The 22562-nt window shown below is 34.7% G+C and overlaps 2 protein-coding genes across 3 annotated transcripts; both read right to left on the reverse strand.

The window, feature by feature from the left end:
- Positions 1 to 3391: 3391 nt before the first annotated feature.
- LOC107696876 (tetraspanin-14-like) lies at positions 3392 to 9791 on the reverse strand. 2 transcript variants are annotated; one of them, XM_016497412.1, is made up of 9 exons: positions 9660 to 9791; positions 7870 to 7956; positions 6916 to 6966; positions 6306 to 6452; positions 5908 to 6078; positions 5311 to 5436; positions 4831 to 4884; positions 4209 to 4322; positions 3392 to 3882 (listed from the first exon to the last, which is right to left on the reverse strand). In XM_016497412.1, exons 2-9 carry the CDS (start codon positions 7948 to 7950, stop codon positions 3814 to 3816), a joined length of 813 nt encoding a protein of 270 aa, XP_016352898.1. In that variant the 5' UTR covers positions 7951 to 7956; positions 9660 to 9791; the 3' UTR covers positions 3392 to 3813. The 2 variants fall into 2 exon arrangements, with proteins under 2 accessions (XP_016352898.1, XP_016352899.1); XM_016497413.1 differs by lacking the exon at positions 9660 to 9791 and adding an exon at positions 8307 to 8364.
- Positions 9792 to 15493: 5702 nt separating this feature from the next.
- LOC107696871 (cone-rod homeobox protein-like) lies at positions 15494 to 17424 on the reverse strand. Its single transcript, XM_016497408.1, has 3 exons — positions 17403 to 17424; positions 16905 to 17089; positions 15494 to 16255 (listed from the first exon to the last, which is right to left on the reverse strand). The coding sequence occupies exons 1-3, from the start codon at positions 17422 to 17424 to the stop codon at positions 15494 to 15496; spliced, it is 969 nt and encodes a 322-aa protein (XP_016352894.1).
- Positions 17425 to 22562: the final 5138 nt, after the last annotated feature.

Raw genomic sequence — 22562 nt, forward strand, 5'->3', positions numbered from 1 at the left:
TGATTTTAGACATTGTAAAATATATTAAATAGATCTTACTAATTATGTGCAAATGTGTAGACGCAAACTAGCCTGATGTAAAGGAACATCATACTGTGTTTTGCATGGATCCATGATTTTTGTAGATGAAAAGCCATTAGTGTTCCATTTTCTGCTCTTTTCTGTAATTATTAATGCATTCATTGCTTGTATGCTTGTAGCGCATGCATAAATGTATCTGAAAATACAATTATTATTTTCTGTTCTTTAAAATAGGATGTAATGCAAAAAGCTAAATAAGAACCAGTGTGAGCACTGAAACAATGCATCAAAAGAAAGTGTGATTAAGGAAGGTCTGATTTAACAACAGGAAAAGACTGTTTCCTCAGTCCATCCTTTAGTTGTACTGTAGCTTTTTCCATGAGGGAGATAGTTGTTCTGTATCTTCCACTGAGAGAAATCAGATCTTCTTTACTTCTGACCCAGAAAAATATGTGCACATCACCCTACAGATGGTCAATGGTCTTTTTTATTTGTTCGCAGTATGTTCCCATCCCATCTGCCCTGCTAGAAAAGGCCATAATGGGACTTTTTATTATGACGGGTTGTCAAAGGTGTTCAATCTAATGTAGAGGTGACCGTGAAATAGCAAAGTTACCGAGATCCCAGTTCTGCTTTATCACCATTGAGAAAGACACTCCAGGTTTCTCCAGGATGATTGTGCTTGTAATTAGTGTGCTGTAAGTCACTTTGAATGGGAAAATGCCACTACCTTAATAATAAGAGAGATGCTTATATGGACTGAAAAGTCACACAAGGGTTGTGGCAAATGTACTGCACTGCAGGTTTTCTCAAGAAGTGGGCCTTTCTGACCTGATAGTCTGGAGATCTGATGTTATAACCCAGAGCAAAGTTAGAATTTTAAAAGCCTGTTTTATGCTACATTGTTTAGGTTGTTTTTGTCCCTGATTCCCTGCCAAAGTCAAACCAAGATTGAAGCTAGACAAATTTCTAATAGAGCCCTGGGGGTTCCTGCTTTTAATTGCTACAGTAATTTCCCCATACTTCTACAACACTTGCATTACGCAACAAAATAATACTTATTATTTGAATAGTTTTTTTATGAAGACAATGAATCTGTAAAATGATTTTGTAAATATCAGAGTGAAAAGATATTTGCAAAACATTTTACTTCCATGATATGGTGCATTACTTCCATGATATGGTAAAATAGGATATTTAACAATTACAAAATGTAGGACAGGATCAGATTGTGAAAGTGGGCATTACGAAAAATTGTCAGCCACCAAGTAAAGTTGTTTCTGAAGTGGGAAGGTTATTACATTTTGATAGATTTGATTTAAAATTTCAATGATTAATTGTGCACATAAAGAACAGGAATGTTTAAAAAAAAAAAAAAAAAAAAAAAAGTAAATTACCATTCAACGTTTGGGGTCAATAAGACTTTTTTGTTTTTAAGAATGTCATACTTTTATTCAGCAAGCACACATTAAATAGACCAGAAAATTATATTTCAAATAAATACTGTTTGAGTTCTTTCTGTTCATTAAAGAACCCTGAAAATTATCATGGTTGCCATAAAATAGTACAACTATTTTCAACTTTGATAATATAAAAAAATGCTTCTTGTACAATAATGGCTGCTGAAAATTCGGCTTTGCCATCTCAGGAATAAATTGCATGTTAAAATTATTAAAATAGAAAAGAGTTACTTTAAATAGTAATACTATTTCAATGAAATAATTTTACTGTTTTACTGTAATTTTGATCAAATAAATGCAGTCTTGGTGAGCATAAGACAATTGTTGACGAACTCAAGAACTTTACTGAGCTCTCACTAAGTTGTCTGTATGCGTGATGTGTTGTGCAAAGTGATGATGAGATGCTTTAAAAGAAAGTTAATTGGCAACTAATTTTAAATAACTACATTTAAATATGAATGGGATCTGGATTTAAAATGCAATGTCAACATTTTCAGCATAATACGTATCAGCTCAAAGCTGGTATGAACTTCATCAACCAGCATATTTCCTTTAGAAGACAAATGACAATGTTGCTGATAATGTCAAACTCTTTTTTTTTTTATTATTATTATTGAATATAAAAATTATGAAAAGAATTCAGGAAATATTTACAAAGATAACGAATATTCAACAATAAATGACATCTAAATCCAACACAAAAAAACATCCCTTCACAAAAAAGGAGGCTCTTGCAGCAAGATCAGGGAAACTGTACTGCATTTTAGTACTCAATTGAGCTTTAACATTACACAGTGGCACAGACACACTCCAAAAAAAGGGACAAAATAGTGCACTCTGAATTAAAAAGATTAACTAAATGCTTTCTTTTCTTTTTTTAAATAATTTCCTTTTTGCATTGATGAGAATTTCAGAGGCCACATACAATTATATGATAGAACTGAGAAAAGAAGTCTTTGGGCTATAGAAAAGGTGTTTGCATTTATGTCAGAATGCATATTGTGTTTTGGCTAATTCACGTGTGAAGACATGTTAATGTTATATTGTTAATATTACATATTTTAAGTAATTTGTGCTGTAATGGAATTTCAATTTTCAATTGAAAATACCAAAAAAGTTTTTTTTTTGAACACCCATAAAAAAGGTTAATCATGGGTTTGATTCTATCCAGCTAAACACTGTACAATACATTTTATGAAATATTCAATGCCAGAGAAAAGGCACAATCTGCATTTTTGCATTAAGACACCAAGTAAGAGTAGAAAAAAGGAGGTAAACGTTGGCATCTCAAGGCAATGTTGACATCAGAATATCATAAGCCATATGGTGCCTACCATCAAACTTCAGTGACTCTTAAATGCAAGACATTCAGTTAACAGAACGGACACATAATTGCGTATGTCAGCTGCTTATGGTAAAATACAGATCACAAACTGACACCTCTTACCTCTATCATGTAGGACCAAATCGATCAGCTCACTTCTTTTAGACTCACTGGCATTTGATTTCTACCCAAATGCATTCTCGATTATGTTCCGTTTACATGCGAGTAGTTAGGGTCAGATCCTGATATTTTTCTTCTGCACTCTTTGAAGTTGACATTAAATGCAAATGAAAATGACAATAACTTCTGTCTGCAAAAATATTAAGTTACAAATACAACTAAATTCAACAAACTTTAAGGATATGTATTTACTGTAGTTAAAACTGCATTTAAAAAAATTCTCTTTCATTACAGGTTTTACTATAAGAGACCCGTCAATCTTTTTTTTTTTATCGTAATTTTGCAGGTTTTTATCTAAGGAAAAATAAACATGCTTCTAAAAAAACATCCTAATTGTTCTAGTTTGTGCTTTTGTACTAATTCTTAATTTAGTTCCCTAAAAGAAAAGTGTGCACATACGATTTTGGAGTGTGTGCAACAGGACCATATAGATACATTTTAGGAATCAAAGTTTGGTTGACTTCTCATCATTACAAATTACATTTCAGGTTAGTTTACAGGTTATGTTGGCACTATGTACAACCAGCTTGGTTAATAGTGGTCCCAAAAATACAAATGTTTGGTTAATGGTAGTCCTATAAAAAAAAAGATTTGAAAAAAAAAAAAAAAGATTTCTACTAAAAATAGGGAGTGGGCCGGAGGTAAACTTGAAGAGACAAGGCACACATGTGACAATATCCAGGTAAACTTAGGCAGCTGCGTATTTAACATGTGGTTTATAGAAATTCTGAAAAGGTGGTGCAGTGAATGGTCCAGAGTCCTCTTCTCCACAAAATGAGACGCAGAAGAATAACAGGAGGTGCACGTCTCCCTTTCAGTAATGTGAGCTCAGTAATAATTAAACTTGACTTTTTCAATGTCTCCAATCAACGTCCTCGCCAAGAAGATTCCCACCATCTAAAAGTAAAATGACAAGACACAACATTACATTGAGATTAACTTCAAAACTGAGTTTTAAAGGGGTCATATGATGTTGCTAAAAAGAACATTATTTTGGAAAAATTGAAATCGCATCATATGACCCCTTTAAAGACACATACTGTAGAAATGCAGATGGGTACTTTCTTTCCAGGACCTATAACTTCATTCTAATGATTATATCATAATTAGTGTAGAATTTGAAAGTGGTTTTGCTTTTTGGTTGCTCTGCGAAAATAAGTGACATCTAGCTGTAAAATATATTTTCCATGCAGTAATTTTTGTTTCTCAAGTACATCCCATACCTGTAGCAATGATATTACTATGAAGACTCCAGCCACAATGTAGAGATTGCGTGGAAGCCACTCCTCCAAAGCAATCATGCATCCTTTGACATAAATGGTGTTGCTCCATTCAGACTGAAAAATAAAAACAGTGTGTGTTATATTTCACAAATAAGTGACTGTAAATGTTATGCAATTAATTAAAGACCATTTTATTATATCTACAATGCAGCAAGTGCTCTGTGTGTCACATTATAATGTACAGGTTTATTCTCTGCAGGTATTCTGCTCTCCCAATTGCAATTTCCTTACTACCAATAGAGTACAAAAAGAGAACTACGAGTGGAGAGCAGAAGAACAGAACAACTGTACACATGCCCCATTTGAAAATGCAATTTTCAAAAGTGACAGATATAAGTGCTGCCATCAGAGAAACTGAACCTTGGAAACTTGACTTTAATTTCAAAAACTTTTACTACATTTTCTGGTACACAGCTGCTGACAAGTGTTTTAATTTATTCCACTTTCTGAAGCAAGAACTCACTCAACAACTTTCACATTTGTACTGAAGCAGAACTTCAGTCAACAACCGCAAATAATGAAATACCTGTCTCTCTAGTACAACTGTTCAAAATGCACTCACCGGTGTGCCAGATGCTCTAACATCATATCCACACTGCGTGTTCACCACTGTATCCTGTAAAGAAAAGTCATAGGTTCATAGGCCTATATTCACTGTAAAGTCATTTACGATGGTGAAAACAATCCATGCATTAAGTAATTGAAACCAAAGCAAGTCATAACCTATGCGTAGGAGACAAAGCCTTAGGGTCAGTATAAACTATTTCAGTTTCCAGAAAAAAGACATTTGGAAATTGAATCAGCTTGTTAAAAGGATAGTTCATGGGAAAATCTAAATTCTGTCATCAGTTCCTCACTCTCACTCTCACATACAGGCAGTGAGTACAAGGCCACCACAAGCAGAGGGAGTCTTCCACATGCTTGGCCTTCGACTTTAAAGCACAATGGGTTCTTTTAAACAGCATTTTTTATGACAGAGCAGCATGCTGAAAAGATCTCTTTCTTTCTGTGGAGGGCTGCTGTGAATAAGAGAATACCCTACAGCAGGGTCGCTGATGCAGCAGGAAAACGGCACTCCACATTTCTCTCTGCTGGGGTTACTCTCTGAGCAGTTAAAATACACATTTAGATTCCAGTCGTTGGGGTCTTTAGCCCCCCAGCAATGATTCTTTGAAAAAAAAAAAAAAAACACGTTCAGGATCTGCAACAGTTTAACAAAGTCACAATTGTGCATATGTATTAGCGATGAAATTTCTCATGGCTACCTTTTACCAGACTTTCACAAGCATTAAGCCATATGCTTCATCAAAATCCCCCAATTTACCCCAAAAATAATTTACATTTTGAAAAATGTAAAACATTTATTTGAGAAAACATAAAAAAACGTTGCGTCTAGCAGTCATAAGTATCTACAGTTTCGTTCAGGGTAAATAATGCTTGTTAATTAAACATTGATTAATTATTTAAGCAAGAATTTGCGAAAAGACATGGAAAAGCGAGTAGAGAAACATACACTTTGTTTTTTAATGGAAACCATTTCACATATAATATATTATGTGGTTGGCAAGTAGAGTAAATAGAAAGCATTCATTTTATTTAATGAAAATTAGTATATACTTAAAAACTCTCTCAGACTTACCAGTTTCTGGAGAGAGTCGATCAGGTTCTGCAGGTCAATGTCTTCCCTGTAGGCCTTCACATTAGCCAAGAAGAAATCACTGATCCACTCCCTAACTTGGCCCTGGAACACAAACGCCAACACCGCAGCCGTCAACTCCAGGAAGAAGATGAAGCCAATGACTCCAGCGAACTGCAAGACAAGGTCAATAAGCAAGGTGAAAAATCAAAGAGCATAATTTGACAGTATAAATAGAATTTGTTCATTTTCATGACTGGGAACTAATTTCATTAACACTTCATAAAGTTCTGATCTTGTACCGATCCGGCACTGCAAGGCATGCCACATAAAATTCTTAATTTTGAACTGACCAGCATATGTGATGGCTTCAGTATCACATTTAAAGTATGAGTACTTACAAACTTAAGGAGGCAGATGTTTTCCCTGAGAGCTCCAACACACCCAGCAAATCCCAAAATGAAAGTGACTGTGCCCACAACAAGCACCCCCCAAACTGGGTCAAAACCATGTAGACGTGTAACTTGTGTCAGATCTGATAAAACACCCTGTGAGAACAAACAATTTACACTGGTTGTTTTTCCCTGAGCCACTAAAACACATTCACAGCTACATAACTCGCGGTGTTTTTTGCAGTTAAATGCTGTCTACCATTCAAAAGTTACGTTTTTTTAATGACTTTGAAAGAAATGTGAATTTTCAGCAGTCTTTACTTTACTTCAGTGTTCAATGTCACACGATCCCTCAGAAATCTATTTCCTAATTTTATAAATAATAATATATATTATACTGTATTCAGTATATATAATACACTGACCCAAACTTTAACAGTGGTGTATGTAGTTAGTTATGCAGTTTATGTCACTACATTTTTTGGTAATATCAAACAACTAGGTATATAGATAGATAGATAGATAGATAGATAGATACATATAAAGAATAATGTACATATATACAGTAATAATATATTATAATAATATATATACAGGAAGTTTCAAAGTGTCTACTTACCTTTTCACTCCAGGCCCAAAAGCCAATTGCAATGAACGCTGTTCCGGCTAGCTGAAACAGAAGAGGTTTAGGAGAAATTAAATGATTAAAAGTTACATCAGAATAGTCAAGTTCACACAAAACAAAAACCTGCAACAACTGAGTGTGTGGTTATAACAGACGATGCATAAATATGACTAAAGATATGACTAATGTCTAGAATGCCAAGAAACTAGACAACAGCAATACTGTTTGCAAAAATAAAATTTAAATAGACTACAATTCAAAGTACCATTGGTAAGATTACTTTCTTTCAAACAAAATCTTAATGACCCCAAACTTTTGAACAGTAGTGTATACAATTTATGAACCTACTAAAGATAAAAAGCTTTATTTAAAAGTATGGAAAACAAAGTGTTAGACTTATAATTCATATCTAAAACCGGTCATGAAATATTCATAACACACTGTGCAGTAATATTTTTACTAATATAGCCATGTTCACTATTGAAAACAGGAAAACGGGTTAGAAGTGGTTATCTCAGAATCCTCCCATGCTTCCCATAGAGGACACCACAAACTACTGCAGCAATACGCGAGTGTTAATCGGTTTCCTGTTGACGTGGAAACCTAATGTCATTAGCCTGACTTTTGATTTATAAAGTTTCAGCTGTGGGTGTTCACTTGCTGTGAAATGACCCACCCAGTAATGCAAAAACAGTCAGAAAGTACGAAACATCTGTGCACACAGTGTGAAACTAAGTAGAACAAATAAACATGAAATGTGGGGCCGGTCTACAGATCATGTTATCTGAGCAAGAGTGGCAGAAAAGATAGGCAGGGCAGACGTTATCTAATGTTAGAACTGGAAGGGTGGCCATTTAAGCGAGATTTGCAGTGAAGGGAATGTTTGTGTGTGTGTGTTTATACTGAAATAAAACGTCTGTCATCAACTTACATCAAACATCAACTTACCCAAAAGATAATGTTGTAGCTGAACATGAGGTATTTGTAGCAACAGCTGACCTCTGCATTTTCATATCTGTAATAGTGCATCTTTTTCTGTAGCATAATGGAAAAGAACATGTGAGATTACCAAAGTAAAACATCCAGAGAGACCTTTATCACATATTGTAACAGAAGCAGAAATGGCATGTAGATGTGCAGAAGTGTTAGGCCTATATGTCAACCAAATTACATCACATCCTCAGGATGAGTCAGTTGCACAAGAGTTTAATTACAAAATTCACAGTTTACCACATCTTTTGCTGCCAGTAATACAGGCCAGAGTCTGAAGTTCACATTTGGTGTGCATTTACAGAAAGAAAAAAAAACCTTCCTAAAAGGTTTTTTAAGCAAGCACTTGCTGACTTAAACAGAAAAAAATATATATTGTTAAAGATAAAATGTACCTTTCATTCAAGCTAAATTTTACAAACTTCTATGTAGACCCCAAACTAGGGGTTCATGAGGGAACTGCAAAATATAATCAATAAATGTAAAATTGAAATAAATAATTTAAAAAACAAAAAGGTTAATATTTTATGTTTACCTACATGTCATGTGACCACTAACTGACACTAGAGAACCACTAATATGTTGTTCAATTATTAAAATAAACTTATTAAAATATAAATATCAGGGAGTAATGTCACTAGCAAACATTTAGGTCAAAGGGGTTCTGCTGCCAAAAAGGTTTGGGAAAACCTGCTTTACTGCATCTACAGCAACTACTGTACTTGTTCATTCATTTCACAACCTACAATCTTGATGAATAAAAACGTGCTACATAATAAAAAATAAAACCCTTCCTTATTAAAACGTTTTATATTAAATGTCCTATCACTAAAGTGCTCTGCTTCAGGTATTTGTATACATGTCTCGCACAAAAAAACATCGGAATTTTCTTAAATTACAAATAAAAAAAACAGCTGGTTAAACATCTCGGTTTAAAGTGTTATGTGATCATAATAATTCCTATTTGCATTACGTGCCAAGTGGTACCAACAGCTGCAAAAAGATATTAGGAAAAAACACTGAAGATGTTTCAGTTGTTTTTGTTTTTTTTTATCACATCAGATAAGGCCTCAGAATATTTTAGTGTCCCAGAGACAACTCACAAGGAAATATATCCATCCAGTAATCAGAAATCATAAGCGATTCCACACACAAGATGGCTCACAAGCTCAGCCCACTTCTTCTTCCGCTTACTAGTTAGCTATGTGGCTAACTGATTAGCAAAGTTGGCAGCTCACTTTTTAAAACCAGCTGCCAAAGCAACTTTCAGTCTTCCACAACATTTAATGTTCTCATTTAGGAGATATTGGAAAGTTAATGCAGGGAACACTGTCAATACTATGATAATACAATAAATTGTTTTTCTTCGATAAAAGCAAGAACAATGCTAACAGCTAGATGTCTCAACATGGCAAACTTTACCCCCCCACGACTTGTCAAAACATACTATTTACTCACAATTACCTGGTTTTTATAAATATACAATATAGTAATATATAAAAACTTTACAACGACTAGTTAAAACTAAGCCGCCGTTTCATTTATTTACGAGGGAGGTGAGCACGCGAGCTCGCTGTAACGTTATCTCTGTGAGTGAAACGCAACGCTCGACAATTCACGTCCGTTTAACGCGTTTACAATTCAAAACCACAAAGCAAAGTGGTCTATTGATGATTTCGGCAAAATACTTCATTCCGTGTTACGAAATATAAATAAGCAGTTATAATATTCAACCTAAAAAGGCTTACCTCTTTGTTTATATCACACAACGCCTCCGCCTGGTAGTTATAGTTAAAAAAAAAACTCTAGTAGCACCCACCCCACATGTGAATTCCAGAGTTTGTGTGAGTGTGAGAACGAACGACACGCCCGGGTGCTCTCTGCATTAATCATATCAAAGTAATGATCACTCACTTTAAAACACAACCAAATCTCTTTCACGATTATTCACTAGGGATCCACTTATCGCACTCATTTTATTAGACAAGAAAATATTGAGTACTGAACACCAGCGGTATTTTATACATTTTAGATTGTATCTCTTACTTTTAATATTTTTTATTTTATTATATTTTAATTTTGTATTTGTATCTACTGTTTAAACAATCAATTAAACGGAAACAACATAACAACAACAACAATAATAATAATAAATATTGTAATATCTCCTATAAAAAATCTTACTTTATGTGTACAATTCAGGTTCACGCTCGCTAATCCTGCCACATCAGTTGCTGTGCTATGATGTATAAGGAAAAGACAAAAAAAGACCTCCTCTCTTTCTATCGCATATAAGACACGTCCTCTATAATGAGTAACATGACGTGTAGCCAAGTATTGTATCCCATACTTGGAATTTGTGCTCTGTATTTAACCCATCCAAGTGTGCACGCACACACCTGGAGTAGTGGGCAGCCATTTTGGGGGGTTCCCCCATTGTTGGGGGTTTGGTGCCTTGCTCAAGGGTCTCACCTCAGTAGAGAGTGGTCATTCACTCCCCCACCTAAAATCCCTGCTAGTACCTAGACTCAAACCTGCAACCTTTGGGTTACAAGTCCGACTCTCTAACCCTTAGGCCACGACTGCCCCCTTAATACACGGAGTAACCAATGCAGTCTCTCCAAGAGGAAAAGAAGAACTACAAGAACCATTTCCTCTTTCTTGTTTATTGTTTTGAAGTGTTGTTTGAATGGGAAAAAAAAAAACACAAACATCCCCAAAATCACACATCCTGCCATAGGAAACCAAAGCACTGTGACGCAAAATCACAGAACCAGATAAGTTCTTCTTTAAATCAGTTCAAATATTAAGGGTTTAATGAGTTAATGGTAAATGTTTAAGGGTTTAATGAATGTACACGCACACATTTTAAAAACGTGCAAAAGCTACTTCCTGCTAGTCCATTCTCCAAAACAGCATGTATTGTGTAAGGAGTAAGGATGTGAAGTTTCTGGTTTATGTCAGAGGTGCAATGCTTGTTGACCATGCTTTTGGCAAATACTTCTACTGTCCAAAAGCTCCACCTAGCCTCCAGTCAGTTGCACCATGGTTCTTTAAAGGTTCTTTACATGTAGTAATGGGTGATTTAGATCCATAGCATCCTGAAGAACCCTTTTATGCTGAAATGGTTCTTTGTGTTAAGAGTTTAGGGTTCTTTGTTCCCGGCCTTTTTGTTTTTTAAATCTGTAACTGTCAAAGCTCCATATTACTGATTTTCTGGAGATCAGTGATCCAACTACAGACTGTCAACACACTCTCAACAGGTAAATTATTGTGTGTGATTTACTGTTTTACATAAAATCGTCCTTTATAATGTAAAGAGCATTCTGTGAAAATATAACCTTGATATCTTTAATATTGACTGAATAAGGCCATGTCAAAGATTGAAATCATATTTTGATGCTTGTTATCTCGTAATTAGATTTTGAGACTTTAACCTGAATTTCACAGACAGGGTCACAAATACACATAATGATGGGCTTACAGGCATCATAGAGGATTGTGAAAATAGGCTGGAAAATACAGTATTTCACTAGAACTTGGTCTTCATTACACTATTTTCTGTTTCTGTTTTTGTTTTACCTCTGTATTTATTTATGTTCAATGTCAATTGTCATTTATTAATGTATTCTGCTACTGGTTGTTAAAATCACTGTCATTTTTGCTACAATTTCACATGTCATGAAATCAAATAAAAATATCTAATTGACACAACATGCTGTTGTTGTTTTTATGAAAACCTTAATAGAAGCTATGAGATATTATAAGACCAGGCAGATAGAGGGCTAAAAAAACAATAGTAATAAATAAGTTATTCAAATAATATTAATAAAACTAATATTAATTATATAAATATACTAATATAAATGAAAAAAATTATTAAAAAGGTTATTTATAGCACCATTAAGGTTCTATATAGCACTTTCAAAGCATGGTTCTTTATGGAACCCTATAAAAAGGGTTCTATTAAGCACCAAAAAGGGTTCTGCTATTGTTACAAGCTGAAGAACCATTTTCTGGTACTGCATTTTTCTTAAGAGTGCATGACTTATTTTGTTCTGGAAGTGACAGGAATGTTTTTAAAGAAGGAATATGTCTTGATCGTGCAAGCCTTTCTACAGCACAAATCCCCATTTGTGCTGTTTCCATCCTTCTTCAAATCAATCGCCCCTGTTGGTTGATCAAAGAGCTGCAAGCAAAGGTCTTCCTCAGTTTATGTAAATCACTTACAGTATCTCCTCTTCCTTAGGATTGTGAAGATATTTCACTGGAACTTTGTCTTCATCGCATCTATTTTTTGTTCTTATTCTGTGTTGTACTTCTTTATGTATTTATTCATGTTCAGTGTCAAGTGTCAACTGTTGTTAAGAGCACTGACATTATTGCTACAATTTCACGTCAATAAAAAAGTACCTGATTCACACAATATGTTGTTGCTGTTGTTGTTTTAATGTAAATCCCTAATAGAGGCTACAGTTCTTTATGGAACCCTATAAAAAGGGTTCTATTAAGCACCAAAAAGGGTTCTGCTATTGTTACAAGCTGAAGAACCATTTTCTGGTACTGCATTTTTCTTAAGAGTGCATGACTTATTTTGTTCTGGAAGTGACAGGAATGTTTTTAAAGAAGGAATATGTCTTGATCGTGCAAGCCTTTCTACAGCACAAATCCCCATTTGTGCTGTTTCCATCCTTCTTCAAATCAATCGCCCCTGTTGGTTGATCAAAGAGCTGCAAGCAAAGGTCTTCCTCAGTTTATGTAAATCACTTACAGTATCTCCTCTTCCTGTTACATTATTCTTTCTAAAAACACCCCACACGTACAAATAAAAAAAGTAAATAAAAAATAAACTATTCACAATCTAAAAGCAGCTGGTGCAGGTATTACACCAGAGCTATTGATAAGATATCAATATTTATTCGTTTATTATGCATCTTTTGAACACTTTCTCTTATTACCACTTTCATCATTAGTACAATGTTATTTGCCATTTGAGTGTCTATGTTTTGTTTGTTGTGGTCTCAAATCTGAAACCAGTTCTTTATGAAATCAGAGTGGAGAAAATTGTGTTGAGATTGTATGCTGCTCAAACACACTTTCTGATTTACATCAGAAAAGTGACAGTGACTATCAACAGCTGTGAAGAGACTGCCTGAAGAGACTAATATCTCACATTTTTATGGATGACAGGCCTATTTCACCCCTCATTAATCAAACACACCCACTTTGATAGTTGAGACTGATTATCATTCTGCTGTCTAAATCCAATCAAGTTTGATTGTTAATTTATGATTTTTAAAAAGACTTTTCATATATATTTGTTCTGTGTACAGACTTGAATCCATAGACCTTATATATATATATATATATATATATATATATACAGAGAGAGAGAGAGAAAGAGAGAGAGAGAGATTTCATAGATTATCCTCCTTCTGGATCTCTAATTTACATATTTTGCATGATAGTTCTTTTCTTTGCATTCATGTGTATACAGTCAGGGTGTTAGAATAATTAGCACTGTAAAAAAAAAACACTTAAAAATAGGGCACAGTGTATTGATTTATAATGAAGAAAATTTCCGTATTGATTTTTTACAAGTGTTTTACACTCTTAAAAATAAAGGTGCTTCAGGATGCCATAGAAGAACCTTTTTGTCTAAATGGTTCCATAAAGAACCTTTATTTTTAAGAGTTTACCTGTATTTTGACATTTGCACAGCATTACATTGTGTTTAAAGGTAACAGAAATGTCCATAAAATGAACGGATAATATCCTGGCAGAAAATAACAGTGAGGACAGTAGGTGGAAGCACAGAGCATTGATACAATTAAGAATTCTTTCTATCTTTCTTTTTTTATAAGAAATTAATAATTTTATTCTGCAGGCACACATTACCCCTTCAGACCTGATTTTTTTTTTCACTGAACAAAATTTTAACCACTTGATATTTGCTCTTCTCCAATATAGAAATAAGTCTAAAAAAACAAGATTTGTGCCAAATCGTTTTTTTTTATTAGATTTTTTCATGTCCACTATAATGGACACCAGGACTGAAGAAAAATAAAAATCCCCATATTTAACCATACATAATAAGTAGAGCTTGTGCACTATAGTTGAACTAGTGTTTAAGATTTTGAAAATAACACAGAATGAACAATGCCGTAAGAACATGGGAAAAAAAGGTAAGATGATATGAAGTCTCAAAAAACCTTTTTGTTCCTTTTTGTTGGTTGAAGTGGGTGAATCTGAGTATATGTATAAATGTCTTTGTGTGTATGTGAATGGGTTTTGCTGATTGTTTTGCTGAATATATGATTGTGTGCATTATAGCATCAAGGCATCAGTGTGTGAGGAGGGGGTGTGAGTGTGTGTGTTGCAGTGTATTCACTGATCTCACATCCACTATGGCTGTTTCTCACTAAAACCAATGAAAAGTTGATTGACAGGCTATGGTCACTTTGATGACATAAATGAAATCATATTATAATCATAATTTCATTCATTAACATCAATGTTCATAAAACATTAACATTAAGTTAGGAGTCATATCTTCATTGTGATCGGTTGATCAGGGACCAATCAGTGACCAGGCATTGCTCATATTATAAAAACATAAAATTTTATTGGTTTAAACAAAAAATCATGTGATGTCCATTTCAATGGACGCAGGGTCCGAAGGGGTTAAATTGATCAAAAAGTAATAGTATTGACTTTTATGTTGCCTACAAAGGTTTCTATTTCAAATAAATCCTAAACTTTCTATTCATCAAAGAATGATTTTTAAAAAATGCAACTGCTTCCAGAAAAATATTAAGCAGCACAATTGTTTTCGACATTGATAATAATATAAATGTTTCTTGAGCAGCAAATCAGCATATTAAAATGATTTCTGAAGGATCATATGACACTAAAGACTGGAGTAATGATGCTGAAAATTCAGATTACAAAAATTCAATATTATAAAAATTCAATATTACATTTTAATTTAGTTTACATTTCAGTAGTACATGTAAAAAATAATATTTAGTGTATTTTTTATCAAATCAATAAATAAAAAATTTTTTACAATCCTACCAACCCCAATCTCTTGAATGGTAGTGTAAACATTTGATACAGAACAGAAAAGCAATAGTATCAAGCAGATATATTTCACCTCATGGATGACAGAAACTTTGTGTTGTACAACATTACTCAGAATCGAGTTTATCAATGTTTTCTGGCATGGAGGTCATCCATTAATTAAAGAAATTAAAAATTGCACAAAATTCTGGCATTTGAGAGAACATATAGAGAAAACATTTTATTTAAATGCAAGTGCAGCAATTAAGTGAAGTCAGTAAAAATGTCTGTAAACAATATGCACACAGCCACATGATTATACTTTTACAATGATCATTAAATAAATAACAACACTGAAGATAAATAAGATCGAAGCTCATTAAATTAATCTGAAAGCATCTGAAATCTCTCATGTTGTTACCTTCAGATCAGATAAATAATAAATTATTGTTCAGCCATGTCCTTAGTCAATACACATACATTGAATAAATATTCATAAATAGATGACACACAGCAAAATTCAGCCATACACATGGTTGTCCTCAGACGAGTGGCTATTTAGTCCTTCACTCTGCCACCAGTCTCCTTGCAGCTCTCCCAGGATCTCCTGTATGGACAAGGCTGGCAGCTCAGGCAGAGGCCCATGGTGAATCCCGCTTTCCTGTTGGCCCTCCATCCTCTGAACTTCAGGGTTGTCTACACAGAAAGAGCTGGAAGCTGGAGGAGTGTCCTCCAAACCACCCTCCCAGCAGCCCACGTCTGGTGTAACAGGGGTCAGCGGCTGAAGGCTGTTGTGTTTTTCAGATGGAGAGTAAAAGAAGCCCTGGATGGAGCTGGGATTGCAGCCATAGGCATCAAGATGATAGGGACTCCACATGGAGGTCATAGATGACCTCCTGTCATACCTCGCAGCCCAGTTAGGAGGCATCTGATGCTCTGGACTTAGTAGAGATGGGCTGCAGTGAGCGTTCATGGCTCTGGGCTGATGGTGTCCGTATGAAGGGGTGCAGTAGCCGGAATCATCACCGACAGACATGGAAGATGGAGTGTCACATCCATAAAGTCCATCCCTTTCCATTTCTTCCTTAATATGATCAGGGTACACAGGTGGTGGAGTGCATAAAGACCCAGAAACTGCACCAGACTCACTGTTGTTGTTGTTAGAAGAGTGTAGCTGAACTGGCGAATTCTGCGTTGCACTATATGGTGATTCAGATTGCCACAACGACGTCTTTCCACCCTTGCATTTCAGCGTGCGAGCCCTCCTATTCTGGAACCATACCTATTGTGAGCAGAGACATCAAGATAAAGAGAATACAGTTCATACAGTACTCATAAGAATACAGTTGATAGATTATACTCAACCATCTAGTCCATACAGATAAGAGCTTCCCTGTCAAAAGATTCAGGTTAATCATTGTGAGATGACATCCAGCTACGGTGGCATTTAGTCAGGATGGTTATCTGTGACTGGTATGTCTATTGTTTACAGGCTGTACAGTTTCTAAACTAAACAGCAGATAAACACAAAGACGCTTACAACATCTCAGATATTGACAGTGGTATCAGTGACAGCAAACAGTATGTTTTCACATAAGGCCTTATTAGCATATAATTTTACCTGTATGTGTATCTGCTGATTTTGTAAATGCATAAGAGATACAAACAAGGAGAATCTCAAAACACAAGGAGAATCCTCTGCATAATGAAAGCTAACAGCGTCCAAAGTTGTTTTAGACACCACTGACTTTCATTATATGGATAAAAATACTTTAAACATTTTTTAAAATATGTTATTTTATGTTCATTGATGTCATACAGGTTTGGAACAACATGAGGATGAGTAAATGATGACAGAATTACATTTTTTGGTGAAATATCCCTTTAAATTCCAGTCAGTTGAGTGTGTTTTTATAGGTAACACAGCCCACCTGTATGCGAGACTCTGGCAGTCCTGTAGTTTGGGAGAGACTCTCTCTGAGGCTGATTCCTGGGTAAGGGTCTGTCTCAAATTTAGCACGAAGAAGCTCAACGTGTTCCTTTGAGAAACTTGTTCTTTTCCTGCGACTTGCACTTCTTGATACAGTACTGCTTCCAGATATTTTAGCAGATGCATCTGAAAAAGAAGATAAAAATGAGTGTGAAGCTAAACATAATTATGTTATCATAACTTTGTTAATAATGTTCTCATAATTGTCATCTTTCAGTTAATGCAAACTAAACTGCACAAACTTAATATACATTAGAAACACAACATCAATCCGATGTATGAATACTTCTCCACAATAATAATATATGCAGCAGAAAATCTGTAACAGTGCCTGATGTTTGGTTTGAGATGGAGAAGCTTGGAAAAACAACCTTTTTCTTATGAGATCTTGCATACTAAAACATATAAAACAACATTTTCACCATTCAGTAACGCTTACCAATACTATTGTCTTTCCACATGTTGCGTCTTTACTGAAGGAATCCTGGAGGCCAAAGGACTCTCAGGCTGCCAGTGAAGGTCTGTCGTGCTTAATGCTCCTGAGGGATATGATTTCTGACCTCTCTACAGCTCCTTTTTATACCTGTGCCCTCTAGTCCCTATCCCATGACCCCCCTTTCACCCACACCTCCCCCATTTAGAAGTGCTTATTATGTATGAAATGGGAATGACATGAGGGACATACTTTGAAGGCCAGCCCAAGACATTAAGCATTTAAAAACATCTTTGTCAAAAAAGTAATATTTTTGTCTTTCTAAGCACTATAGAATTTCTAAGCACTATTTCTTTTCAAAAACCTTGAGAGAAAAATTTGGTGAGTTTTATTAGTTACCAACATGCTTTATCTCACTGTAAAAAAAAACAAATTCTACCCATTTCAACTTAAAAACTTAAAAGTTCAGTTGCTGCCTTACATTTGTAAGTATAATCAACTTGGTTGTACAACTTAAAAATCAAGCTGAATTTCATATAACTTATGAAAAAAGTTTAAACTGAACATAAGTTGCCATCATATCACTCATCATTTCATATCACATCATCATATCATATTTTACAGTGTATTTGTTTTAGTTTGGTTGGATTGATTTGCATTTACCATTTTAAACATAATATGAATAATATATTTATATTGTTCATACATAACAAGTATTCAAGTCTTCAACTTTATAATTATGATATTTTTATAATGTAAGTGATCAAAAATATCACATGCTAAAAATAATTTGATAATGGAATGAAATGTTAATTTGCTTGTTTTAAAACTATCTTTATATTTTATTTTATATTTTTATATACTTAAGCTAAAAATAAACAGACTGTGTGCTAATGCAGAAGGATTGTTTTGGCATGTCAATCAAACATATTGTATAGAATTACACTTATTGGAAAAGTGTGTAAATGGATGGTGTCTTTTCCTGTAATTGCTCTCCGTTCAAGCATTGTAATCAATAAAACAATAGACTCTATAAAATATTAATTAACAACGACATTAACAACATGCTTAACCTAAGTTCAAGCAAAAGACTGTGAATGGATATCTCTTTGTGTCGTCTGATCTCTTTTCAAAAGGAACATAAAAGAAACATGTTTGGAAGACAAGGAAAACAAGTAGAGCGATTTGTGGAATGATTAATAGGACAGTTTGCATGTGTGAGTATTGTCACGCCCTCTCTCTGCTCCAGAGGATCCAGAGGGGATAACATTAATTTCAAAGTCAAGGTGGCTGCCAAGCTTGTCAATGCAGATGAGCTGTTTAGATGTGCTGTTGCATTAAGCCAGACTAAAGCAAACTGAACCCTATAATCACAAAAGGACCTTTCAGCCCAATACGAAATATAATAGTGATGTTAAGTGATGTTTGGACTGCTTTTGATGAAGTCCAGGTTCATCTTATCTTTTTTGTATTCGTAGATTATTTAATGGTTCCTGGATTAATTTTTTTATGTAAAAGATGCAGGATCTCAAAGTTTTTGTTAAATAGTTTGGTAAGACTGCATTGAATTTATCATTGAAGTTTTCTGCAGTTGTTGTTTTTTTCCTTCATCAGAAAAGTAGAGCATTACATCCCCCCATTAATCAAACACACCCTCTTAGATGATACTGCATTCTGCTGCAGTCTAAATCCAATCAATTTATTTTATTTTAAGATAAGTGTGCAAAGATTTTGTTTATTTGTTTTGTGTATAATTACCTGGCAACGTTTGTACATATATATACACTGTTAAAAGGTTTTTAATTGGCATTTATGGTTCCATAACGAACCGTTGACATTAATGGAATCCTTCCATTGTACAAAATGTTCTTTATAGTGGAAAAATCGTCTTCAGATTATTTAAATATTATTCGCACAAAAAAAGGTTTTTTGAGGGAGCACAAAATGGTTCTTCTATGGTATTGCTGCTCAGACACTCCTTTGGAACCTTTATTTTAATAAAAGTGTGTATATATAAAGAGTAACTTTCTTTTTCCTCCTGTTTCTTTATTTCCATATTTGAAATTATATAATAAACCTTATATAAACTCTAGGTGGTAGTATTGAGCTTTAATAGCATTAATACTGTGGCACGATTTTTCAGTCATACAGTTCTAAAATCAGATGCATTCAAACATTACAGATGACAGCAGTTTATAGCAATTGATTTAAATGAATAAAATAATTGCTGACTTTTTACTTGTAAAAGGAGGATGTCTCTCGAAAAATTAAAATTTTACCTGTGATGTAACTAAAAAGCCTAAAGTGAACGTATGTTGAGTCCATAGAGTACTGCAGGGATAGCGTGTTTTTGTAGTCCAAAACATGGACACGAGTTTTAGCACTTCCGGTTCTATCGTCCTTACGTCATTGGCTTTTTAGAGGTTTTTGGTCAAATGCGTGAAATAAGGTCTGTGGTTAAAAACAAGCTCAAGATATTTTCATGATTTATTCTAAGACATAAAATACATCAGTGATCCCCCCTTGGGTATTATAAGCTTTTATAGGCTAATGTTGGTGACGTTGAAGTCATGCAACTGTGATGTAGATCATGTATAGCCTATAGCTTTTTACTTCTGATTATTGTATTTAGGCTTCAAAATACTCATAAAATATGTGTTCATTTGTGTATATTGTCATAATGAACAAAACGTGAAAGAATCATAAAGTTTGGTTGGTCACAGAGCTTATTTTCTGCAATAGCCTAATCCCAAATCCATGAAAAACTCCTAGGGTTTCTGTCAAGGGAACCAGGGTAACGCTAACGTCCTGGTTGGTCTCCAAAATACACTATCACTGCAGCACTCTGTTCTCTCATCATTCGTTGAGCTTGTAAGTGGCAAAAGCAACAAACAATGATGGCCATACATGTGTGTGGGGTGAATGTGATTTCACCATCCTTGTTGATCCTGGAACAACATTCCAATCAACCACTCAGAATTGAGGGATACGTTTTTAAGAAAAGTTGGTTTTAGGCTTTTAATCAGGGTTAGATGCTTCTACACCCTTGTAATTCACCTATCATGTGTTAGGGAAGAACCAGGCACTGAAGAATTAATAGGATCTCAATTTAACAGCATCTCCGCTGCTGTACCCTTGAGCAAATCATTACGGTTCTAGCAGGGCGATGAGAATGGCAAGTTACTGACTGGCTAGTCATGAAAAATACTGGGGTCAAAATACGGCTGTTAAGTGCCTAACCACATTTTGGTCTGCTAGTGGAAAAATGGGCCCAGAATATTTACAGAGAGGGTTTTTGTCACTACAGTTATTGAATATTAAAACCTCAGAGTCTAAAGAATGTAATAAATCATTTCTGAAGAGGCTTCCGCATCATATCCAACTACAGCAGCTATATCTTCTACCAAAAGGAAAAAAAAAAAAAAAAAAAAAACAAAGATTGAAAGAAAAAAAATAACATCAACAGTCTAGGTTTACATCTATCACAGATCTGGAAATATGTGAACTTCCTCATAACAACTAAAGTATGTATGCGTTAATGCATAAAATATGCCAGCTTAGCTCAGAAAACCGGTCAGCTAACATCTGTCTATGAAAAGTTGAACAGAATATGATACACACACACACAAAACTACAGAAACAGTTTTATTTAATGACAAAAATATATACACAATCATAATTACTTCATATCAGCTAAGAACCTGTACAGATGATCAGGTAGGAAAGATAAATATTTACATTCGGCACCTTTATTACATTATTCTCCTTTTTTTAAAATACAGAAGTAGTCAACTATGCCTTGTAATGTAGGCTAGTGCCACTACATTCAACTTTGCTGTTCCTAATACAACAAAGTTATTATATGGCTGCCATCTCCAACATATTTTAAGACAAAGTCATAAAATCTTTTAACAATCAAAACGTCCTTTAAACAGAAATACAAAAGTAGACAATTATTTCACAGTCTTGAACCGGAACAGACAGGACAGACCAGAGGACAGAAAAAAATTAATAAGCTTGGACAGTAGCAGCAACATTTCAGATGATACTATGTTAGAGCGCATAATTCCACTGAATATTCTCAAAGGATTGTTCTCTACTATCGCATAATACAATATCTTTTAAAAGACCATTTAGATGGAAACCTTATCACTGTAGTTTCAGTGGAAAAATAAATACCCACACAACCATTAATAATTGTCCCAAATGTGACTGTGATATACAAGATAAATATAAATACAACTGTGCTTTTTATTTAATGGCTCAAGTAACAAACACCATTATAGGGACGGTTAACGGTTCTGTGAAGCACAAACTCAGTAATCAGTACAGCCACAAAACCAGGAAAGAGCCATTTCATACTGACTCTTCCCATGTGTTATTCAAACCTGAAAGAGTCTTATATCAATCGTTCTTCAGCTGGTTTTACATACTGTAACTTCAGTGAATAAGAGCTGCAGTGAACTCATGACAGAAACATGCACAGAATGAGAGCGAGAACATGGGTGTCGTCCTTTCAGAGAAATCCAGCTAAAAATGCCCAATTTAAATGCCTGGAAACCTGTCCAACCAGTCAGCACAGATAATTCAAGTTTCTGTGACATCATGAGGTGGACACACTGAACTAGTATGCAATACCTACACACCCAGGGAAGCATGGATGAAATTTAGAAAGGGTGGCCAAATGAAACATGTGAAGTTGTACATTTACATTAGGAATCTTTTGACAAATTGCTCACTTGTTCTTTGACTAGGAGCACAGATTACAAGGATCTTGGCACATGCTTCAACATACACCATGTTTCAGCTGGGTTCAGGCCATGTTATCAAGTCTCCAAAGAGTAAATAAACATGGACTTTTGAAGATTAGAAACCGTGGCCTGTAAGACTGGGGGGAAAAGTCATAGAGGACCCATAGGTTTTAAAATCACCCTCCAAAAATGCCTGGAAGTTCTTAAACCATTTAAGTTCTCAACAGCAAAAACAAGAGTTGTATTTGATGCGCTTTGCTCAGCTAATACCAACTAGAAAATAATGAACAGATAACAGCCCTGAAACAGCATGAGACATAGCGATTACTGTCTGGCTGTTGTTTAAAAAATATATATATACACACACACACACACACACACACACACACACACACACACACACACCCCTTGCTTA

The sequence above is a fragment of the Sinocyclocheilus anshuiensis genome, unplaced genomic scaffold, assembly GCF_001515605.1.
Source record: "Sinocyclocheilus anshuiensis isolate Anshui unplaced genomic scaffold, SAMN03320099.WGS_v1.1 scaffold1224, whole genome shotgun sequence".
NCBI classification, from domain to species: domain Eukaryota; kingdom Metazoa; phylum Chordata; class Actinopteri; order Cypriniformes; family Cyprinidae; genus Sinocyclocheilus; species Sinocyclocheilus anshuiensis.